The 22,554-nt window shown below is 45.2% G+C and overlaps 2 protein-coding genes and 1 long non-coding RNA gene across 7 annotated transcripts in view; 2 read left to right on the forward strand and 1 right to left on the reverse strand.

Annotated features, from left to right (window-relative positions):
* The window catches only part of LOC149357388 (uncharacterized), a 30,715-nt gene extending 28,379 nt beyond the window's left edge, over positions 1-2,336 (reverse strand). The window contains exons 1-2 of one of the 3 annotated variants that reach the window (XR_016291807.1): positions 2,118-2,336; positions 578-633 (exon numbers count right to left, since the gene is read on the reverse strand). This is a non-coding gene — a long non-coding RNA (uncharacterized LOC149357388). Of the gene's footprint in view, positions 1-577; positions 634-718; positions 1,980-2,117 lie in introns of those variants that run through there. The other 2 variants (XR_016291806.1, XR_016291808.1) reach the window with 2 other exon arrangements.
* Positions 2,337-2,528: 192 nt separating this feature from the next.
* Positions 2,529-16,010, forward strand: LOC149357390 (uncharacterized). Of its 3 annotated transcripts, XM_089584584.1 has the most exons (6): positions 2,556-2,853; positions 6,925-7,278; positions 7,757-7,986; positions 8,424-8,583; positions 13,967-14,063; positions 15,869-16,010. In XM_089584584.1, exons 1-6 carry the CDS (start codon positions 2,781-2,783, stop codon positions 15,918-15,920), a joined length of 966 nt encoding a protein of 321 aa, XP_089440710.1. In that variant the 5' UTR covers positions 2,556-2,780; the 3' UTR covers positions 15,921-16,010. The 3 variants fall into 3 exon arrangements, with proteins under 3 accessions (XP_089440711.1, XP_089440710.1, XP_089440708.1); XM_089584585.1 differs by lacking the exon at positions 15,869-16,010 and having other exon boundaries at positions 2,529-2,584; positions 13,967-14,378; XM_089584582.1 differs by lacking the exon at positions 15,869-16,010 and having other exon boundaries at positions 13,967-14,378.
* Positions 16,011-18,955: 2,945 nt separating this feature from the next.
* LOC149357391 (uncharacterized) lies at positions 18,956-21,070 on the forward strand. Its single transcript, XM_089584586.1, has one exon. The coding sequence runs from the start codon at positions 18,979-18,981 to the stop codon at positions 20,917-20,919; it is 1,941 nt and encodes a 646-aa protein (XP_089440712.1). The 5' UTR covers positions 18,956-18,978; the 3' UTR covers positions 20,920-21,070.
* Positions 21,071-22,554: the final 1,484 nt, after the last annotated feature.

Below are 22,554 nucleotides of genomic sequence, written 5' to 3' on the forward strand. Positions count from 1 at the left end.
GTAGCTGCGGAACCCTGTGTCCCGACTTCACACCTTCCTACCTAACATGGACAAAAATACCCAAATGCTATTTGTAACAACTGGATGAACAGGGAAATATCCTGCTATCAGTAGCCATACTATTAATCAGTCCCAAAATAAAGTAGGCAAAGGGAAGAGGGCAGAGAAAGGAGACTGATCTCGGGAACCAAAAAAGTACTCCAAGGAGCCCATTTTCAAAACCCCCGCATTGAAAGGAGTCCGAGTCTGGCTTGTTTATATGGCACACTGTATGCTTATGAATCCAGTGCAGATTTGCGCAGGCCTAAATCTTCCATTCATTGTGAACCTGGCAAGGAACTGCACACGCACATTGGTGTTTCCCCAACTTCTCTCTCTGCAAATCATGTAGCCGAAAGTGCTCAGAATAACTTTTCAAACAACAGCGTACTGTAAAATGCAGAGGTGCCAAAATACACAGTCCACAATAAAAGTAAATACATTGCGGGCATGCTTTCAAAAATTCAAACTTTTTAAAACTTAACCAGGAGCACGCTCTGAACCTGTGGAAACAGCGAAAGTATGCATTACGCCATACCAATCTCAGCTCACTGTGGTAATGAGGTCAAGGTAGAATCCAGCTGGTGGAAGGATCTGCAAATAAGGAAAGGCGCACGCTGCAGATCAGAGTAATGCTACAAACACGGCCAGTTTGCACAGATGAATTCAACAAACTCACTCCCAGAATTGAGTACAGCAAGTGAGGGCTCATGCTGCAGCAGAAAAACAAAGTAACGACATTGGTAGCTGCTGGTCGATACACACACGAATTAATTGTTTCGTAAATGCACTAGGTGTGCATTTCCAAAACAATTACAACAAACAAAACAGTGTAGTGGATTCACTGATACAGTAAGTGCTGCACATGCTGCTTGCATGGAACTGCACTGGAAAGTGGTTATAGCAGCTGCTGCCTTGTCCCTTGACAGCCACATGAAGTCCACACAGCGGCTGCAAAGCTCTCCTCCAAAAGACATGCTGGCTCAGCGTCATCTTTGGTTTGTCTGAATACCCTCTCAGTGCCCTTGGCAGCGGCTTAAAGGCACGCACTGCCTGTTACTTATGAATGCATTAATTTTTTTCTGGAAATCCTTCCCATAGCTTCCTCGAATGCATTGGAGCACACAGAACAAGTGTTGGGAAACTATGGTAGGGACAGGCATCCCAAATGTTTAAACAAACTCAAAGAATTATGCCAATGCAGTTATTTCGGTTGTAAAACGATAAATATTTCCATGGGCATCGACCTAGTGCTAGCTGAAGGCTAATGAAGTCACGTATTCCTTGCGGCATCCGTCGCCTTACACAGGAGTTACTTGGCAGTGACGGGCCTGAGCGGATAAGCACAATGAATGCATTGCTGCAGTCTCATGCTGTACAGAAGGTTCGTGGCACTCCGAGGTACGCCAGTTTTTTTTTCACACTGAGCCAGCTCATATTTAAACTTAGGCTCCCCGCTGGCCAGCAACCCCTTCTTTCGCTCTTCGGAAGTATCACAAAGAAGCTGATCTCCTGCATTGCAGCACCGCGTGAAAAAGGAAGGAAAACATACAACTGGTCCGCACAGGTAAACGCCACCTACCTGTCGGGAATCCCGACGCTTCCATAGCGCAAGTCACGTACCCCATCTGCTGAAGCTGCGAGGAAGGCAGTAAAATCCCACAGTCCAGCGCGTTTACGCTGGCACACACAGAAATAACAGCTGCGGCCAAATTGTACAGAGGCCATGAGCGAAGGAGATGAATCTTGAAAAAGACAAACCTTCGTTAGAGGCAACCGACTATCGATAGGTGCACAGTAGCAAACATGCAACAGTCCTCTCAAGCGCGAAAAAACGACCTCATCGACGCCACTCCGCGGTCTCCTCGCGCGCCTTCACCCGCACGATGTCGCGAAATTTACATCAGAAGACGCCGCATTAATAATCGAGACCGTCACACACTTTCGCAGACGTGCAGCAGCTCTTTCAACAAGCCACAAGGCGATGTCAGAGCGACGACGAACACTTTTTATCTAGTTGGCGGGCAAGTACGAAACAACATCGCGCGTGCACAATGAATTATTTTGAGAGCACTCACCTCAGTCTGGAAAAGGTTGAAGGTAGGACTGCCTAAACCATGAACTGAGAGCAAAATTCACCGAGCTCGCATCTACCAAAACAGCAGCGGGCCGATTCACGAGAGAGAAACGAAAGCGCAGATAGCGCAACAAAGCGCTGGAGCATACATGAGTTCGCCCGTTCTCTGAAACGCGCGCCATCCTCGGCCTCGGCATAATTTTAGACGTCTGGGTTTGAGAGTTACATGCCGCAAGAACAGAAAACCGATAAACCCTCTGGCGTCACATCCGCCAACCGTCCTCCTTTCCACCTACTCTCTGGGCGCGCATGCGCAGTTCTGCGGAGTTTGCTCTCTCGATGTTCAGGTCCCTCTGCGCGCCCCTGAGGGACGCTAGGGCACGGCCAACTAAAAGTGTCGTGAAGGCTGCCACTACACAGAAGGGCAGCGGATGTTGCCATCTCCGCGGGCGTCGACATCGGCCACTGGTTCGGTTACTTTTCGCTCCGGCTTAGCTCAGCCGAGTTGAGCCAAAGCCATATTTTTTTTTCGCACAGTCGCGTCCCGTAAGCGTTTGATCTAGAGCAGGGGTTCTCAAACTGGGTTCCGCGGAACACAGGGGTTCCGCGGGCTGTCTTCTTGTGTTCCGCGAGAACCCTCACCGGCTCTGACCCGGCAGCTGATATGAGACTGGCTCTGAGTGCTACTGAGCCACGCTTTGACTTGCTCTTAAAAGGGAAGCCTGAAATATTCTCAGGTAGGCTTCACAGAAATATACAATTTTAGTAATTCTGTGTGTACAGCTGCTGATCAGTGCAAATCTGTGTAGCATAGGCTGTAGTGTCACAATTCTGTAGCTTTTACATAGCTATGTGTGTCAATGTGTGTAGAATGAAAGAACCCCGCAGTCGGTGAGGCCAAGGAAAGCGCAGGTTTTTAAAAAAATTTTGGTTCTTGCTATAGATCAGAATTAGTGCTTTAATCATTTTGGAAAGAAAGGTATTAACTACAAAGTAGAAGGAAAAACAACACTCCTATAGACCAGATTTTTTTACCCTCGCACGCAGGCTGCGGACGCGCGCCTACTCTCTACGCCAGTCGCCATCTGTCGGCGCGCGCGGCCCGAGGGACTGCGGGTCGCGCCGGCGCCGCGCATAGAACGCATGTTTACGTGTTCGCTTCTGCCGTTTTGTGCTCCATCAGCTAACGTATGAGGGTGTGTGCTGTGCGTCACTACTCACATTTGCCTTCTTCCAGACAGTGCTGCGGTTATCTTGTGCGAAGTTACTCGTTAACGTGACATCCGAGGGTAGTCGACCAGGTAGTGTACCGACTGGAAACCGGCACTTCGAAGCAAATTTCTGCGCTCTCGTGTCGTTTGTTGTCGCCTTTTATGTGCGATATCATCTATGATAATTTTATGCATCAGAATATAGATCTATTGATTTGACTCAGTGGAATAGTAACCGGATAGGCGAGCTGCAGACTGAAGGTTGTCCCGACGGAGCGCGTGTTTTCGATCACTAGTACGTGTTCGGCATCCTTGCGCTGAGCTTGCTCTTGTTCCCATTAAACACATTTCATGCACAGGATTGTAAGCACGACCGCTACCGAATCCAGCTGCTTTTTCCGCACACATGTCAGAGGTATCTGGGGGGTAAAGGTTTATCTATAGTATCTTTCTGCTGTTGATATCTACCTTAGCTTGGTTTGGTTTATTAAGGTTTTACGTTCCAAAGCGACTCAGGCTATGAGGGACGCCGTAGTGAAGGGCTCCGGAAATTTCGACCACCTGGGGTTCTTTAACGTGCACTGACATCGCACAGTACACGGGCCTCTAGAATTTCGCCTCCTTCGAAATTCGGCCGCCGCGGCCGGGATCGAACCCGCGTCTTTTGGGCCAGAGCAGAGAGCCGTAACTACTGAGCCACCGCAGCGGTGCGGTATCTACATTATTCATAGGAAAATATGCGCGATTTCATTACATTTTCCACACTTAGCCAAACGCCTACGCAACGCTCTCACACGCGGCGAGAGCTCCTGAATAACATAACGCGACTTCGGACCTCAGAATTAGTGAAAGCTGGATTAGCTGCTCATATCTATTCAAGCTTTTATAAATTAAGCGAAAGTACGTTTTTATGCACAAGGTTGCATAAACCATGACAAAATTTGTTTTCTGTTGGCGCTGCGACTCAGTTGAGCTCACAGCGGTAATTTGTTGATAAACTGGCGCGGCGACAAGAAAGCCGTTTGTGGAAGTGGGGGGGGGGGGGGGGGCTTTATGGCTGGCAGGAAGGAATAAGAGTGCATGGGAATTGGAACTGCATACTAGCCGCACACCTAATTCTTGATATTGAATAAAAAGTTTCTTTGCGGTGGAGCACCAAGACGGAATTCGATATAAGCACGAGCGCGTTCTAAGCGCCGGCACAATTAACCTGAATGTCAAACTAAATGTCATTAAAACGCGTCAATGTTATCGCTTTGATAACGTAAATACTTCCTGCAACACAGCCACGCAGCGGAAGTATGCTCGACAATGTTTTTTAGCGCCCGAAGCGCGGCTATATGCAGGCGCGGCCGCGGAACTGCCGCAGCCCCGCAGTCCCCAAAGAAACGCCCGCACCGCGGCGCGCCAGTCGGTGCAAAATGGCCGCGCCCAGGAGAGGCTCAAAAATCTGGTCTATAGGAGGTATTCACATGACGTCATCCGCAAGGGGCGCTAGCGGCCGGCGCGGCATTCGCCATGTTGGTGGTCGCGCGCGCGGCCGCCGCAGCCAGCGGCAGCGTTTGAATAGCTGGTGATGGGTGAAATGTGAGTGTATTTCGCGTCTCGCCGCACGTAATTTCTGTCCGACCCGTGCCGCCGCGTGACTGAGTGAATATTCCGTGAACTGTGCGAAGCAGAAAAGAGCGGGCACGCTCAGAAGGTTCTACTTTGTGAAAAGGTCGACCCCCCGTAGGAATGCGGAGGCACCGGCATGGTGTGCGACGTATACAAGACTGCTGCCGCGCGTTGAATTCACCGGTATCGAGGCCCACCTTGTGCACGGCTTAAGTTTGCTGGCAGGCCAAGGAATTAAAGGATATAAACCTATGAGAGGGTGCAATTACTTGACAAGCGGGTGAGTCCAAGAGTCGTGCTGTGGGTGCCGACGTCCGCGGTGCCGACGGCCGAAGTGCCGTTTTTGAAGAGGTGAGTAATTCGAAGGGTCTGTTCACTTAGCTGTAGCTTAACTTGTCATCTCTACCTGCTGAAAGTGGCGTGTTACAACTGAATCTAGCGGAATGGCTGCACACTGCGTAGCTGCGAAAACGGTCTTGTGCATACGAAGCAGCGCTATGTAGCTATACAATCAAAACTGCAAAACATTCTCGCTGTGTCTGCCGTTCGTGCTGCGAGCGCATGGCAGTATTTGTTTGGCCGTTCTGTCGGGTAAATAAGGCAGCTATGACGCTTTGCCTTTCTGCTGAAAGACCGTACGTCTGAGAAGCGTCAGCAGTTCGCGGACTACAGCTAGGCGCTTGAATTATCAATTTCTGCGGTGGCAGTTCTGGAATTTCGGTAATTAATCATGCTGTTTATCCACGATGTGCCCTGCATGACTAGCTGACAGTTATCAACTGATATTAAAAGCTGCAAGTCGTGTACGTTCTTGCGTGCAGCGCAGCCAGCCAGTTTTGCTGCCGAGTTGAGGCAGCTCGGTTATATTACGGCGCAGAAGAATTCTGCTGCAAACTTCATGCACAATACGCGCTCCACAAAGATAAGTGGTCGCTGACGTATTCAACAACGTACAAATATGTTACGGATCATTAACAGTTCAGGCCGGGTACCTCACGGCGCACCGTGACACTGCGCGAGCTGGCCTGAAACGACCGCAAACATGGCGCGCCTGCCGCGACGACGCTCGTGCCGTCTGGTAGCGCGGCCTCAGTGAATACCTCCTATAGTGGGAACCGAACCCACGACCTGTGAATATCGTGTCCGTTGCTTTTCCGAGAGCTACATCAACGACTGTCCAACCTGCTACTTGTTTGGGTATTAATGCTGCCTGTAAACAAACCTTAAGAGTGTTACCAGTGCCACCCTTCTCCTTAGCAGTGGACATGGAACGTCTTGTGTTACTGCCAGCTTCATGTAGAGCGTGATCGACAGAGAGGGCGGAAACTGTGCGAGAACCCTCTTATGCTGCCTATGGCTTCAAGACTGCCAGAATTGAGACCCTCGTTAGCTATTAGCAGGGAACTGAAAGAAGGGTGGTGCTGGTGAACACTCTCGAGGTTTGTTTACAGGCAACATTAATACCCTAAAGAGTAGCAAGAGCCGTTGATGTGGCTCAGTTGGAAGAGCACTCAACGTGATATTCGGAGGTCGTGGGTTTGGTTCCCACCACTGGCGTGTTGTTTTTCCTTCTACTTTGTGGTTAATTACCTTTGTTTCCAAAATGATTACAGCACTAATTCTGGTCAATAGCAAAAACCAAAATTTAAAAAGAAATCCCCTACGCTTTCCTTGGCTTTGCCAACTGTTGGTTTGTTTCATTCATGTTTCATAACGAGCCCCTCATTTCCCTTTCACTTCCCCGCTAAAAGCGTGTGTAGAACTGATTCTAGGTTACCTGCTTTTTTTTTCTATATTATGAGTTTTGGTATTTAGTCATTTAGCTTTCAGTTTATATTACTCTGAAAGTTGACAAGTAAAGGCTACTTACTGTACTGTCATTTAAGCCAGTATTTTTTAGTATCTAGGTTTTTTGTATTCCTTGCAAGATGACAAAGCATTTGGTGATATTTTGATTTTGCACTGTTTAATGTTTATTAGATAACTACGATCTGGCAAGAAAGAAGGAACTACAAGCTACGCTGACATCTGACCTGGGTTCTGAACCTGAAAATGTGCGGCAGAAAAGGAAGAGGAGGCCAGTGCAACGCCTGATTTCTTCAGATGAAAGTGACAGTGAAGGAAACACTTATGATGTGCCTTTTGCAGACTTGCCACATCCAAGCCCTATTTTTGTTCCGCAGCCACCGCCGCCGAAAATAGCCAAATCCAAGGAGCATGCCTTATCTCCACTAGCGACTACAGCTTCTTCAATCAGACGGTCTCCTGCGACCACCTTGCAGCAACCTACCGAAGACAGTCAAGCACCCCAGCAAGGCAAATCACATAGAAACTGTGAGTGCTGCAGTCATTATTCATAAATTATGTGATAATGTGCACATCATATGATCATAATACCATTGCAAATCTGATAACTTGCTTGCCTTAGCAGCAGGAGTGTTTATCACAATTGCATATATGCAGAATGATAGCATCATGGAGGTTCATTTCAAGGCAGTCTTGAGAGCACAGTAGATAAACAGATGTAACTTAATACATAATAAACTTACATCTGCAGTGGCATATTTTTGACGTAGTATGTGTCAGGGCATTGCTTTAAAGTTACAATGTGCTTCTCAACAAAGAATGTTTGCTTAATGATAATGATCAGGCAGCCCCTAATTTTCATGATTTGTCACTGCAGTGTTTGTGTTCCTTAACTCTTTACAGGCATTCTGAGCACTTTAGAAATTCGCTTAGCAAATATTAATGAGCTTCCAGTGATGGTAATGTTCTGTTTTTCTAATGGAGATTTGGTGTTCACATCTTTTAGCATTGCAGCTGAAGACCATCAGAATGCTGAAGGAAATGACAGTCTTGATGAATGAGCAGCTGAAAATACTTAAGAACCTACAGAACACCATCGTGCTGCATTTGCAGCCATCGACAGCAGCAGCAGAACCCGTGGATAGCACTGTTCTCGACTTGCTTCCTCTTTCAACGCACTCAAGACTTGAACAACTTGAGCAGCACCTCTGTGTTGCAAAAAAGAGATCTGACCTAGTGAGTGCAGCATTGAAATTATTGTAAATGATGTTCCTAACCATTTATAACTCAGATGAACAACTGTTAAGTATTGCAAAGTCACAGTGGCATTTGAACTTGAATGTGTAGTCAGTAGTTCTATACTGCAATAGTTTATTACAAGCTTCCTTGGTTTTAGAAGCATGGTCCATGATGAAAAAGGGGGGGCCGCAAACAAAACGGAGACAAGGAAAGGAGACAACAGGGCGCTCGTCCTCTTGTCTTCTTTCCTTGTCTCCGTTTTGTTTGCGGCCCCCGCCCCCCTTTTTCATCATAAGCAGCTTCCAACTCATCCAACCTTCCATTCCGTAGAAGCATAGTGCTAGAGTCATTAGCCTTTAGGTTTTTTTGCAATTATTAAGTACCCTTTCTTTTTGTTGTCACTATTTCACCATTGTGCACGTTTCTATTTTAAGGTGGCACACCTCTCACTCATAGGGGGATCATCACTTAAAGATGCCTTACGTCAGGTTATGAAAAAGTGCATTTGTGACAGCTTGGCACGAGACTTCTCGCTGACCGGAAGAAAAGGGAAGCGGTCATTTATTGGCCTTCAGCTGCTTCTTGTCATAACAGGTACTCTTTGCTCTACTTTTATTTATGTGCTCTGGGCAAATGTTTAATATTTCCCAGTCTGTCGGCTCAGAATTTTAACAACCACAGTCTACTCATGCATCTGTACACAAAACTATTTGGCATGTCAGTTATTACTGGCACAAAACCTTGTGAGTTGTTTACATAGCTCTGTTATCTAATCTGTGGCATCTTGTTGTGAAGAATGAGTCTGTACATTGCAGCTTGCTAGTATAAAAAGAGAAAACAAATGAAGTTAGAATGTGTTCTCATAGGGCTTACCTGCATTTAATGATAGCAGCCTTGGGGTCTAGGTCGTCTGGTCTTTCATGTATCCAAAAAAAATATAAGGAATCTTTTTTCGTGTGAAACAAATGTGCCTAGAGCATGTCTACATGCTGTTTATGTTGCTTTATTGCATCTGCCAAAAATCATGCTAGAAATGTGCAGGGCACTTCACATGAGGCATGCAAATTAGTTCTGTATGTAGGGATGTCACACTGCACACTGTCTTCCTTTTAGCAAATGCACTCGCCTCATGTTGGCTGCCACTGCTTTACCAGAATGATCACAAACTTTCTACCTAAGTGCATGTACAGTCATGGGCGTCCGGAGGGGGGGGGGGGCAAGGGGGGGCGGCTGCACCCCCCTGGAAAATCACTCACTCGAACCGTGAGTGATGTCCGCACGCCAGGGGCGGTGGTGCGCTCAGCCAAAAGGGTAAAAGCAGCCCCGCTTCCACGCTTTGGGTCACATCTGCGAAATGCCGCGTCCGGGCGGGCGTCGTTCCGCCGTTTTCAAACCACGCCATCGTTAGCTCTACTAAAAGGCGACCTGTTGCAGACATACAGCGGCATCGGCGAGCATGTGTTTGAGCCTTCTTACGATCGGTGTCTGTTTTTTGATCTCTAGAGAGATAGCGGCACGGAGGCAGACAGTGCACAGAGCATCTTGTTTTCGCCTTCGTCGCTCGCTATAATCAGGATACGTTCGTACGCCGGCCACCGATGAATTCTTCAGGAGGGAAGGACAAATCAGCCGTATCCACCCCCGCTTTGTCGGGCTGCTCAGGGTCAAGCGGGCGGTGGGTTGGCGCCGCAGCCGCCGCTCGCTGTCTCCTCCGATCCACGGGAGAGCGCAGTTCGGTAGAAGCGCCGCTTTCAGAATCTTCGGCAAAGGGGATTAGCTGCTTTTGTTCACGGCGACGCAGTCTCCAGAGGCGCCCCCACACCAGCGTTTCTTGCGTCTTCTCCGAAAACCAGCGCCTTTGGTCAACGCAGACCGATGGCGCCTGCCTGGCTCGCCTGTAACCTCTGGCTGGGTCTCAAATCACAACAGCGCCCATGTACTGTGCGTGTCAGTGCACGGTAAAGAGACCCAGACCCAGGTGGTCGACATTATCCGGAACTCTGTACTACTCCGTCCCTCATAGCCTGATGCGTTTTGGGGCTCTGAACCCCATAAAAACACAACAACAAATTTTCCGACCGGAGTGGCGAGTGTTCCTTCCCCTCGGAAGTCGTGCGGCGTTCCTTTCACCCCCCAAAGTGCGCATTCGGGGATATTGCGGCAAGTAAGCCCTTGCACGTGTGCGCGCCTCTGTGTTTGTGCTTCAGTGTTTTTAGTGGCCGGTTGTCAACGAAGGTCAGAACAACCAAGACAGCGGACGAGAAAACGACGAGCGGCGAGCAGTGTGTGTGCAGTTGCTCGACTGTGCGGACGCGCGAGCAAAATGGAGCGAGGTGTATGAAGCGGCGAGCGTGCATTTATCTTGTAAAGAAGTTTTTGTTGTATATATAGTTGTCTTTTGTTTTCAACGTACGCGTTCAACCGTTTTTCCATTCAATGTGTATGATGAGTATGCACCGAGAGCGTGTAGTGAAGCACAGAAATGAATTTATCGCCCGTGTAATTACACAATTCGCCCAGAAAAATCCGAGGCGCCTACAGTTGCTGTTCAAGGAAGACTGACTGAGTGACTGTAGTTGCGTGTTTGTGAACATATTGTGCTGTGTGCTGGTCATCAATCCGGGTGAGTCGAGAACCCGTATGCAGCAAGACTGAGCACTTCTCCACGAAGTGATAGTATCTTTTTGTATTTTTTATTAATTTTAATTGTTTTTTCGTTGATAAACTTTAATGTATCTCTCCTAGCCGCGCTTTAATTTGCTGTTTGTAATTTTTCTTTCATGTGCGTATTTTACTTATTTTTTTATTTGTATATAAATAAATAAATTTACTCCGCAAATAGTGCCTTTTTGCTACGAATATACGCCCCCCCCTCCGGCGCCAACAACCAATGGGGCCCCCCCTGCAAAAAATTCTGCGGACGCCCTTGTGTACAGTTGCTGTTATATTTGCTACAAGCATGCAAAACCAGGTTCACCTTATAGTGTTCCAAAATAGGCGCGTTATTGATGAAAAATTTTCATGAAAAAAAATTGTACACAGTATGTTTTGCTGCCATTGAGCAGTATAGGCATATTGTGGACAGAAAACACCATTCTGAGCACTCAGTAAGTAGCTTTGATATTAGAGTAAAATAAATTGTTTGTTTCTGACTGTTTTGACCGCATACTTTGTTCTTTTCTAAATGATAATGCTGCTGTAATCATTATGGGTGATTTTAATATTGATGTATCAAATAACAATTGTCCGTCATGTTATGAATATGTTTCTTGTTATACTAGTTACGGGTATACGTGTCTTGTTGACTTACCCACGAGAGTAACAGAACACAGTGCTACAATTATTGACCATTTGTTAACTAATGTCCCTGTTTGTAGTTCTTTCGTTATAGAGGCAGACATTACTGATCATTATCCCGTGCTGTTTACAATGTCAAACTATTTGAAAATTTCTAATAAGCATTATAATCGGAGATTTTTTAATCACTCGCGGTTTGTAAATAATGTATGTGCTATTGACTGGTCGTCTGTATATTCATCTAGCTGCGCCAATGACAGCTATAACCAGTTTGTTGAACTTTACACAGAAGCAATGACGTCTGCGACCACCTCTTACTCTGTTACTGCTAAGCACAAAACCCCACGAAATCCTTGGGTATCGAACTCGGTCTTACTTTGCATTAAAAAGAAATACAATATGTATAGGAAACTAAAAAAACAACCCTTTAATGCATCATTAAGACGTCGGTATTCTGAGTACTGAAGAATTTTAAACAATGTGCTCTTTGCTGCAAAAAAAGCTTACTTCAGTGATCAGGTCCGTTTTAATGGAAAGGATTCAAAGAAAAACTGGAGCATCGTGAACAAATACCTTGGCAGAGAAAGAAAGCAACAACTTCCTGATAAAGTAGCATATAATGGCACAACGCATACGTCACCAGAGGATATCTGTGCAGCTTTTAGCGATTACTTTTCATCAATAGAAAATGTAAATCCCACGGAACCTCGTGCCACATGCCTCGTTCGACCAACTCGCTCATTTTATCTTTTTCCCACAGATCATGATGAGGTAAAGTCAGCAATAACCGGCATGCGTAATGCTTCTTGTGGCATTGATAACATTTCAGCCCAAAGTGCTAAACTAGTGATAGAAATAATATCTCCAGTGCTAGCCCATATTGTCAATTTAATTTTCTCGACAGGAGTTTTTCCGGCAAAAATGAAAGTAGCGAAAGTTCTTCCATTATACAAGTCAAAAGAAAAAGATAACATCCAGAATTACAGGCCAATATCAATATTACCGTTTTTCAGCAAGGTCGCTGAAAAACTGTTAGCAGCAAGACTTAACAGGTACCTAGAAAAACATAGTATTCTGTCACCCTACCAATTTGGGTTCAGAAAAGGATATTCCACAACAACTGCCGTTTCGACCTTTGTTGACATAGTTAGGAAGTTTATTGATTCAGGTTCCCTAGCAGCAGGCATATTTATCGATTTCGCCAAAGCCTTTGATTCTCTAAATCACTGTATTCTTAAAGAAAAGTTAATTGGTTACGGCGTCAACGGCACACCCCTAACACTCATTGAAAGTTACCTAACGGACCGTCATCAGGTTGTTTTCTTCGGAAATTCACAGTCGAGTGCAAAGGTGATTAATGTCGGGGTTCCCCAAGGCTCCGTGTTGGGACCTTTATTTTTTTTACTTTATATCAATGACTTGCCTTCCCAATTAACTTATGCCCAAACTGTATTATATGCTGATGACACGACTTTAGTATTAGCAGATCGCGATGAAAGTGCCCTGATTAGAAAAGTAAATAAAGAATTACAAAATGTACATAAATGGTGCATGGCGAATGCAATCAACCTTAATCCTAATAAAACCGTCTTTATCCTTTTTCACTCTGGCAGAAGAATTGTTTCTCAGCATACAGAAGTAATTTACAATAACCGGCCTATTCACCATGCTAACAACACAAAATTTTTGGGTATTGTGATAGATAATTATCTCAAGTTTGATTTACACGTCCGTTCAGTGATTAAAAAAGCCTCATACGGCCTGCATGCACTTTCCAAATGCCGAAATTTTTTCCCCGTTGATGTACTTGTTAACCTTTATTACGCCTTTGTCCATTCACATATTAATTACTGTATATCTGTTTGGGGATGCACATATTCATCTCACATCGCCCCCTTATATGTTTTTCAAAAAAGAGCTCTTCGAATTGTCGCGCAAAACATTCAGCATACTCATCTAGATGAATTATTTGCCGTTCTTGGTATCCTAAGTGTATACGACCTAGTAACTTACAATACCGCTTCCTTAATTTATCAGATATTTCACAACACACTCAATTTAACTACAGTACGTCTTCATCGCTCACTACGCACCAACACGTCTACTACAAGACATCGGCTCTTGCTTCCTACCATACACACAAATTATGGCCGGCAAACGTTGCAATTTACGGGTCCTCATTTGTGGAACAGTCTTGATTATAACATTCAAATTTCACCTACACTTCATGCCTTTCAAAAACAATTAAAACATTTTCTACTAAGCTCAACCTAGTGTACATTCTTTAGTGCTTTTTTTGTATTTTTTTTCTAATTATAATATGTTTATTTCATGTTTTCACTAGTATTCAGTGCCTACTGCTGTAACATGCTTATTGCTATATAGTTGCCTTATTTGTTATTTGTTGCTGTCGTCTACATCATGTGTAACAGCTTATAGTGGTTGGGACCCTTAAACAAATTTTGTTGGGTCCCTGAAGTTCTGTGTTTGTATTTCTTTTTTTATGCTAAATAAATACTTTCTATTCTATTCTTAACGCTTAACATTTCTGAATAGTATGTTTTCTTTTGAAAGTGGCCAAAATTGGACCATTGTAATACTCAACTGTGCAAGTATTTGTAATGGAGTGCAAGTACTCCAGAGGTCTCTGGAAGCAATTAAATTGTGCTATTTCTTGCAGAGACACTTCGAAGCTCATTTCCGAAAGCAACGGACTGCCAGATTCAGATGTGCGTAGCAGACTGGCTGCGGTATGCTCCTTCTAGATGCAAAAAGCGGTATGAAATTTTTTTCAGTTTTTTTCTTTTTCATAGCTCCTTACAGCAAATTAAGATAAATGCTGGCGTTTGCACATTTCTTTAGTGTTCTACCACACTGTATGGTTTCACAAATTCTGCCTCTCTGTCGTTGCTTTTTCTTAAGAATAGTTCTAGGGCTTATTGCCTTCACCTTATAATCATTTGTATGCAGTAAAGTTTAATAATTTAAACTTCAGAGGCTGGAAAAAAATATCTGAATTATTTGAAGTTTTAATTATCCAATAAGCTAAAAAAATTTACAAGAACTGCTTGCATCAAAATATATTTATTTGGTAAAAGACTTGGAATGGTCACCTGCTGGAGAACAGCATGACAATAGCAATTTTTTGCATTTGCATTTATGCTGTGTCGTGCGCACACTATGGAGAGCATGAGTGCAAAACTGCTCTAAAATGGTGCAAGTCTCCTTGGCATTGTTCCTATAGTGCAAGACGGTAGTGGTGGTTCCCTCTCACAAGGAGCTTCACCTAGTTTGAGGAGGCTTGACTGCACAGCATCTGGCTGGCACTTAAACACACAGTGTCGGTGTAATGAAAGAACCGCGCGGGTGGAAGCAAGGGAAATAATCAATGCCACCAACACGGCTGTCGGTGAGCATCCAAAATGGCATGCAGCTAGGCTTGGTTGGCTTGCTGATGCGCAGCCAGCAGCCGAAGCTATTAAAAGTGAAGCCGAAATTAAGTGTTTGGCATACTTTGGGTCAGAATTAAGGCCATCCATTTGTCACTCTTGCTGTTGTGCATATGTCAGAGATGCATAGTCATCTCTGCAGAATGCAGTTCATGATTGAAAAAAGCCATTTTCACAAACAGTTCTGTGTGAATAATACCTAAATGCGACCTGCTTTTGGGATCCCATTGGGATTAATCATTGCGAGACCTGTAATGCCTGAATTGGCAAGCATTCGAGACATAGTAGATGGGTGTTGGCTGTGGGGCAGTGCTGACAATTTGAATTACTCGGATATTTGAATTAATGGGGGTTGAAATAATGAGCTTTTACTGTAGTTGCATGTCTTGAAGGTCATGCGGAGCAGAGAGGAGGCAGCCGCCGCATTGCTTGTCATGGCACTGGCTAATTAATGAGCTTCCACTATATGCTGCTTACCCACTTGCCACACAGCATGAAGAAGTAATTGCTTGTGAATGGTCTGCATAAGTAAAAGAGAAGTCGAGAAGTCATGCTGTTTTATATTAAGACAAACTTTTCGCGAAGCAGACGTTTCATGACAGGCTGTTTAAAAGAATGACAGAGTGTATGTTGTTCTCGTTCAAACAACAAATAGAGGCTATTCGTGTTTTCTTTTCTCTTGCTGTCACCTCTTTGCGGCATTCATGTTGGACCAAAAGAACCCAAGCTGCAAGCTCATTTAAGCCATGCACCAGACTGAAGGGTGTGTGCATACTTCCTAAAGGCCGCAAATACACTGAGCATTTCTTGTATTTCTTTCTGTGGCATTACCAACAGTACATTCTGTCAATGGTATTTAACAGGGCATATTTAGTTGTAAAGAAAATGTAAACATGCTCTTGCTGTTTACACTTGAGTCCACGTTTTGCAGCATGGTCCGAAAAGTAAATTTATGGTGACTTTCAAAGGCTACGATATATATTGTGGTATATGTTGCACCTCAAGTGCTTAATGATAAAGCTATTTTTCTCTGGTTACCTTTCAGAGCTTAAAATGAGGTATACGTGTTAATTCTTGGTGTCACAGAAAGCATCATTTCTTTCAAGAAGCAGCTTGTTTCCTTTATGTTTCAGGGAGATCGCCAGATTGGTAAGGGCTGAAGCTGACATGGAACCAGTGGAATGAAGAGCAGTACATCAATGTTAAGGTTTATGCAGGCAATGTTGCTACCTCTATTCCTTAGCAGCACTATATAACTGGTGTGGTGAAACTGTTATTGCCAATAAGATTTGTCATTAGTGTTCATGTACCGTTTATTGTTTCTGCTTCACTGTGCTTTCTGGAAGCAGGCTTGCATCTTTTTATTCATGAAACATTGATCACAAGTTTTCTAAGTGTGCTCACTGCCTCGAGTCCCTGGCAGCAATATTTACCTGGTGTGGTCAACTGGTATCATTACAGCATTTATTTGTTATTACCACTTCATGCTGTGCTGTCTGTATGCTGTTCATTGTTTAAGCCAGCTTTGTTTAGATTTTTTATCAATGTGCCTACTTGCTATCACTACCTTTAGTTCCTGCCAGCAATATTTCATTGTTGTGGTGAATCAGTGTTGTTGCAGCAAATGTTTACTGTTTTTATTTCACGCTGCACTATTCGCATACTAATCTGTTGTTTCTTTCTGCTGTGCCATGTGCAGGCAAGCTTGTATTCTTTTCATAAAAGAAGAATCTTAATTGTTCTCTGTGTATGTGCTGCTAGTCGCTGCCTCTAGTCTTTAGAAGCAATATTTAACCGGTGTAGTGAACTGGTATCATTGCAATATTTATTTATTATTACCCCTTTATACTATGCTGTTTGTGTGCTTTTTATTGCTTTTCTTTTAAACCAAGCTTGTATCTTTCTTTTTTTTTCACTTTTTTAGTAACCTGGGCAGTTAAAATAGTAATATTTTGTCTGATGACTTTGCACATTGAACATTTTAACATACTGTCAAGAACAAAAGTGGTGTATGCCACTCAGTGGCCGATAGAGCCTTACAAAGCTGCATTGCCAAGCCATCTGCCAGTAGCATCTGGAATGAGATAACTGTTGGGGAGCTCTTTGTGTAGGAAAGTGACATGCTGGCTGGCAGGTAAAAAAAGGGTCATCATTTTTATTGGTCCGAAACACCGCCCGAGGACGGTGCGGTGATGTAGTTGTCTGGCTCTACTGGCCCCGTCCCCTGCACTCGTGCTTCCTACACTACATCACCATCAAACTCACTGTAGTAAAGCAGTCAGAATTTCATGCTTCAGCAATTTCATTGCTTTCTGTTTGAATTGATCATTGCTTATACTGTTCTTATCAGTATTTTGAAATGCCAGTAGCTTCTCGGACTCACACTTGGTGTTGAGAAATTTTGCCGTGCTTTGTTTCCTAGTGAATGTAGCATTGTGATTGGAGCTGTATTAGGCATATGTCTACAACATGGCAAATTGCTACCAAGCTTTATTTTGCCAGCTTCAATGCATGGTTTGTTTACCGTAACCTGTATTTGTAATGGTTCTGTCAGCCAGTGTCACCTTGAATTTTGTATTTCATTACTTGGTGTATGCATTGTTTTACCAGCACTTCTCATGCAACTAAATGAGAGCTTTAGTTTTACTGTGACGTCATCTTTTTTTTGTGTTCTTCACCAGCTTTTAACTTTCATTGACACAGTTTGTTGGTATTGTTCTGATCTTTGTATTTGTTAAGTGCCAAACATTTTTTTTTTAGTAATAAATATTTTTGTTTGTATGTCAGTCTTTCTCTGCTACAGCCCCGCCGGGGTGATGCAGTGGTTAGGCGCTCGACTACTGTGCCCAAGGATGCGGGATCGAATCCTGGCTGCGGCGGCCGCTTTTCGATGGAGGCGAAATTCCAGAGGCCTGTGTGCTGTGCGGTGTCAGTGCGCGTTAAAGAACCCCAGGTGGTTGAAATTTCCGAAGCCCTTCACTACGGCCTCTCTCATAGCTCGAGATGCTTTGGGATGTTAAACCCCCACAAACCAAACCTTTCTCTGCTACAATTACACCTTGCTTGTCCCACTTTGTATGAAAGTGTGGTTGAGATCAGAAAAGCATTATTCATTCGTTTTATATTTCATAACTGACAGGAAAAACTTGTTCATGATAAATATATTTTTTTCCAGCAAAGTGTACTTTACATACCACCCTGCAGCTGTGGTTAGGGCACTTGGATGCTGATCCCGAAGATGTGGGCTCAATCCGAACTACAAGAGCCACATTCCGATGGAGGCAAAATGCAATATCCTATGTACTGCGCAATGTCAGTGCACATTAAAGAACTTCAGGTGGTTGAAATTATGCAGGGAACTCAACTATGGCGTCTCTTATAGCCCAAGCACCTTTTTAAACTAGCTATCATTTTACTGCTTCCTGCCATGTGTTCCGAGAACACTGCATTATGTAAAAAGAACTGCCCTAAATAAGAATACTAAACTGCAGCTACAATGTTTACATGCCCTCCTTTAGTCTTGTCTTTTAGTGCAGCATATTTTCATGGAACTTCGTCTAGTATGAACTGCATGTGTGCTGCACAAGCATGTCCCCTGAATGTTATGGCGACGTGACTAATGTTTGATTTTAATGTTTTGTGAATGTGGATGAAACTTTGCTGCAATGTTGTTGTACATATGCTAAATATGGATGCAATGTTGTAGACAACATCGCAGCAATGTTTCTGTATGTATGTTGTCTTGACATGGCCAAAGGAGGACGCTAGCCATGTTGGTGCAACCTAAAAAGGCAATATTGGTACAATGTTTCAGCAACAATTTGTGCTACAATTTGTGTACTAAGCGTACGCTTAGATACTTGTATATCTCACGTCTAAATACCTTCCAATTCTGATATTCTGATATATAATCATTGGTTTGGTTTGGTTTATTGGGGTTTAACGTCCCAAAGCGACTGAGGCTATGAGAGACGCCGTAGTGAAGGGCTCCGGAAATTTAGACCACCTGGGGTTCTTTAATGTGCAGTGACATCGCACAGCACACGGGTCTCTAGAATTTCGCCTTCATCGAAATTCAGCCGCCGCGGCCGGGATCGAACCCGCGTCTGCCGGGTCAGCAGCCGAGCGCCGGAACCACTGAGCCACCACTCCAGGTGGTCGAAATTATTCTGTGGATCTCCAGGTGGTCGAAATTATTCCGGAGACCTCCACTACAGCACCACTTTCTCTCTTTCTTCTTTCTATGAATGCCGTCCGCATGGCGAAGTTGGCAAAGCGCGTTGCCGGCGATTGCGGAGACGCTTCCTGCAGTGCTGCCTCTGCTACACCGCTAGAAGAAGTCTGCGTTGCCACTTCCAGCGCCGTACCTTCCGAGTCAGCAATGCAAGGAGACGGCGTTTCAAGTGTGCCTGCTGTCCCGACCGCATCAACCTCGGCGATCGCGGCACCCTCTCTCGCGTCTGTCGCCGTGAGCAATGACGCATCGTCGACCGTGCACGTGAAAACGCACTTTCTGACGCCGGAGGAGATAGAGGCGGCGGAGGCACAACGTAATGCTGTGAAAAACAAACTCGGTGCCACGCCCGCGACGCTACGAAAATTTCAAGCGATGTCGCCCGATGCCGCACCTGCCACTGCTACTACCGAAGATGAGGTTTTTTGTCTTGTGCAAATGTGTGTGTTCGGCCACCTGCTCTCCAAAACCTTGTGCGAGCGCTGCCTTTCAACTGGACTGGCAATTCAACAAGGTACCCAGTTCGGACTGGCTACAAAGCTTGAGTTGGTATGCCCACATTGTGGGATTATTGCTAATTCTTGGAGTTCACCACGCCAGAACGCAGGAAACGCTTTTGAGGTGAACATCCGAGCCATTATGGCTATGAAGCAAATTGGAAAGGGGCAGACAGCTGTAAATGACTTTTGGGCTGCTATGAATGTATCTCACAGAGGACTTCATCACAAGACATACCAGGAACATCTGAAGAAGACATTCAGGGGCCCAGAGACTCAACGCATGGAGAGTTTCTATTCAGAATCAGCAGCTGCTGTGAAAAAGGTTTACCAGGGAATGGACCCAGGATTTACCAGAGACATTACTGTGGTCTATGATGGCACCTGGCACAAGCGCGGACACACATCCCACATTGGAGTTGGGGCAGTGATAGAGTATCACACTGGCCTCATCTTGGATGCAGTTGTCCTCTCAAACCAGTGCCTCGGGTGTCAAACAGGACCCAAACCTGAAGACTCCGAGTACTCAAGCTGGCGTGAGCAGCACATCTGCCAAAAAAACACCGATGCGAAGTCTGGAAGGATGGAGGTCGAGGCAGCCTTGATTCTTTTCGCCCGTTCACTGACAAAGCACAACCTCCGTTATACAACGATTGTGTCCGATGGAGACAGTGCCACCTACTCTGCCCTTGTGAAGGAGAATGTTTATGGGCTGGTCCCAGTTGTCAAAGAAGAATGCCTCAATCATGTGCAGAAAAGGATGGGGGCTGCACTGCGCAACCTAGTGCAAAAGAGTGATAAGGCGTTGGGAGGGAAAGGAAGGCTGACAAAGGCTCTTATCGACAAGCTGACGGATTACTATGGCTGGGCTTTGCGAAACAACTCGAATGACGCGGCAGCAATGCAGCGTGCAGTGATGGCGTCCTACCATCACATCACATCCACCGATGCGGAGCCTCACCACGACCTATGCCCAGAGGGCGCTGGCTCATGGTGCCGTCACAAGGCTGCTGAGGCAAATGGCTTACCACAACCAAGGCACAGGTACAATCTGCCAGGCTATGTCGCTGAGGCTATGCTGCCTGTTTATCAGCGCCTCTCCGAGCCTTCCCTTCTTCAGCGGTGCCTGGGAGCGAAGACTCAAAATGCATCGGAATCATTTCATTCTGTTCTGTGGTCACTGATGCCCAAGGAGCAGCATGCATCCCTGATTGCAGTGGAGACAGCACTGAATGATGCAGTGATGCGGTACAATGCTGGAAACCAAAGGGCCACCAAAGAAATTTCTCTGTTTGCGGGGCTCACACCTGGCCACCTAGCCATCCATCGAGCCGTGGAAAAAGATGCCCTGCGCATGGGAAAGGCTGAGAAGCGAGGTCAAGCGAAGACTGAGAGGCGGCAGAGAAAGAAAGCCTGCAAAGACACCGCAAACTATTCTGCGGGGACATTTTAGACCCAGAAATGTTGTGTCAAAACTTCAAGGGCCGTTTTCTCAAAATGAATATTTTTCCTGGTGCGGCTGCTTATGCAAGCAGTATCTCTGGAACCGCTAATCAGATTCCCACCAGGTTTTTTTTATTGTGTGCCTGAATAAATTTCTAAGGGCAAGACAGGCCCACTTTTTCAAGTTATTGAGTCTGGAATTTATTATAAGCAATCAAAATTAGGCTAATGCAAGTCTAATTAGTAACACTAAATTCAATGATGTGCTAAAACTTTTCAGCAAGGAAATTAAAAAAAGGGCTCTGTCTTGCCCTGTGGTACCTATTCAGGAACCTTCATAATGAATTTGACAGTGCTAACACATTTTGCAAGTTCTCCAGGCATATCATAAGGAACCTATGTGAACCATTCTGATATACTCCTGTAACTTGAGTACCAGTGTATGTAGCTCCATGAAACTTTGTAGTTATTCATATGTCTATGCCATGAGTGTACCCTGAAAATTTCATTCAGTTATCTCAAGAAACAAAAACGTTGGTGTTCGAAGGTAGCCTCCCCCCTTAACATGAGTTTAAACGTCAAGTGCTAGTCATATATTCAGTTTCCCACATCAATCAGTTCACTGGATTGCAGATTGCACCCAAAACATGATCTCTATCACACCTTCAGTTTCCCACATCAATCAGTTCACTGGATTGCAGATTGCACCCAAAACATGATCTCTATCACACCCAAAGAGAATAATCCGGCCTACCAGGCCTCCTCCTTGATGGCTTCCCTCACGGTCGGATGGCGGCCGGGCGTCAAAGAGCCACCTGCTACCACACTACGGCTGGTGGACTCAGCTGCATCCCAAATGGAGCTCTGAGAATCGATCGGCAGTGACCAAGGGAACGCAAGTCTCTGCTCCAAGGAAGAGGCAACTTCTGCAGCAACAAGACTCCTTGTATGGCAAAGGTGCCAAAGAGTGGCCAGATGTATTTTGTGCCACCTATGAATGCATGCAATACAAGGCAAAGCATGTCACCCGGACATCGCTGTTTTGCATGAGAGCAACGTGTGCAATGCAGGCCGCTTGTCTCAAGAGCCCACGCAAAAAATCGGGTGCTATTTTGCAAACAATGGATACCTGTTCAAGCGGCTCACTTTACGCAGCAGAAGTACTATCGCACTCAGTACGACTTACAACACGCATCAGGTGGTACAAGCTGATGTCACGAAGCAATGCGAGTGGGGCGCTCCTGCAAAGTTCTGTGTATAGCTGCCGAGCAGCGCACTCGATACAGTACTAAATGTCCAAACTGGCTCCACGCAACCACTTGCATATGATATAGTGAGCACAGGCTATGTACTATCGGGGACAAAAGCGGTATACTCCATGCGGCGGGAGCCGTAGCAACGAAAAACTGCATTGCAACACCATCTACAGGTGGCATCTGGGATCGAGACAGCCAATGCGTGACCTTTATTATCAGCAGGCATGTCGCTTGGCTCGTTTCAATGTTTCGGGCTTTAGCTCGCCAAAATGCCGCAGTTTTCCACTGTTCCGGCTCCCGCCGCCTGGAGCATACCACTTTTGTCCCCGATAGTACATTGTGAGCAATGCAGTAAAGAGTTTTTATCTTTTGCGCGTAGCACTTCTAGC

The sequence above is a fragment of the Amblyomma mixtum genome, chromosome 3 (genome assembly GCF_055824585.1).
Source record: "Amblyomma mixtum isolate Tamu chromosome 3, ASM5582458v1, whole genome shotgun sequence".
Taxonomy (NCBI): domain Eukaryota; kingdom Metazoa; phylum Arthropoda; class Arachnida; order Ixodida; family Ixodidae; genus Amblyomma; species Amblyomma mixtum.

Coding starts and splice junctions, on each gene's coding strand:
- LOC149357390 (XM_089584582.1), top strand. CDS start 2,781: ATGAGACTGGCTCTGAGTGCTACTGAGCCACGCTTTGACTTGCTCTTA. Junction 7,279..7,756: donor AGGCAAATCACATAGAAACT/GTGAGTGCTGCA, acceptor CACATCTTTTAG/CATTGCAGCTGAAGACCATC. Junction 8,584..13,966: donor GCTGCTTCTTGTCATAACAG/GTACTCTTTGCT, acceptor TATTTCTTGCAG/AGACACTTCGAAGCTCATTT.
- LOC149357391 (XM_089584586.1), top strand. CDS start 18,979: ATGAATGCCGTCCGCATGGCGAAGTTGGCAAAGCGCGTTGCCGGCGAT.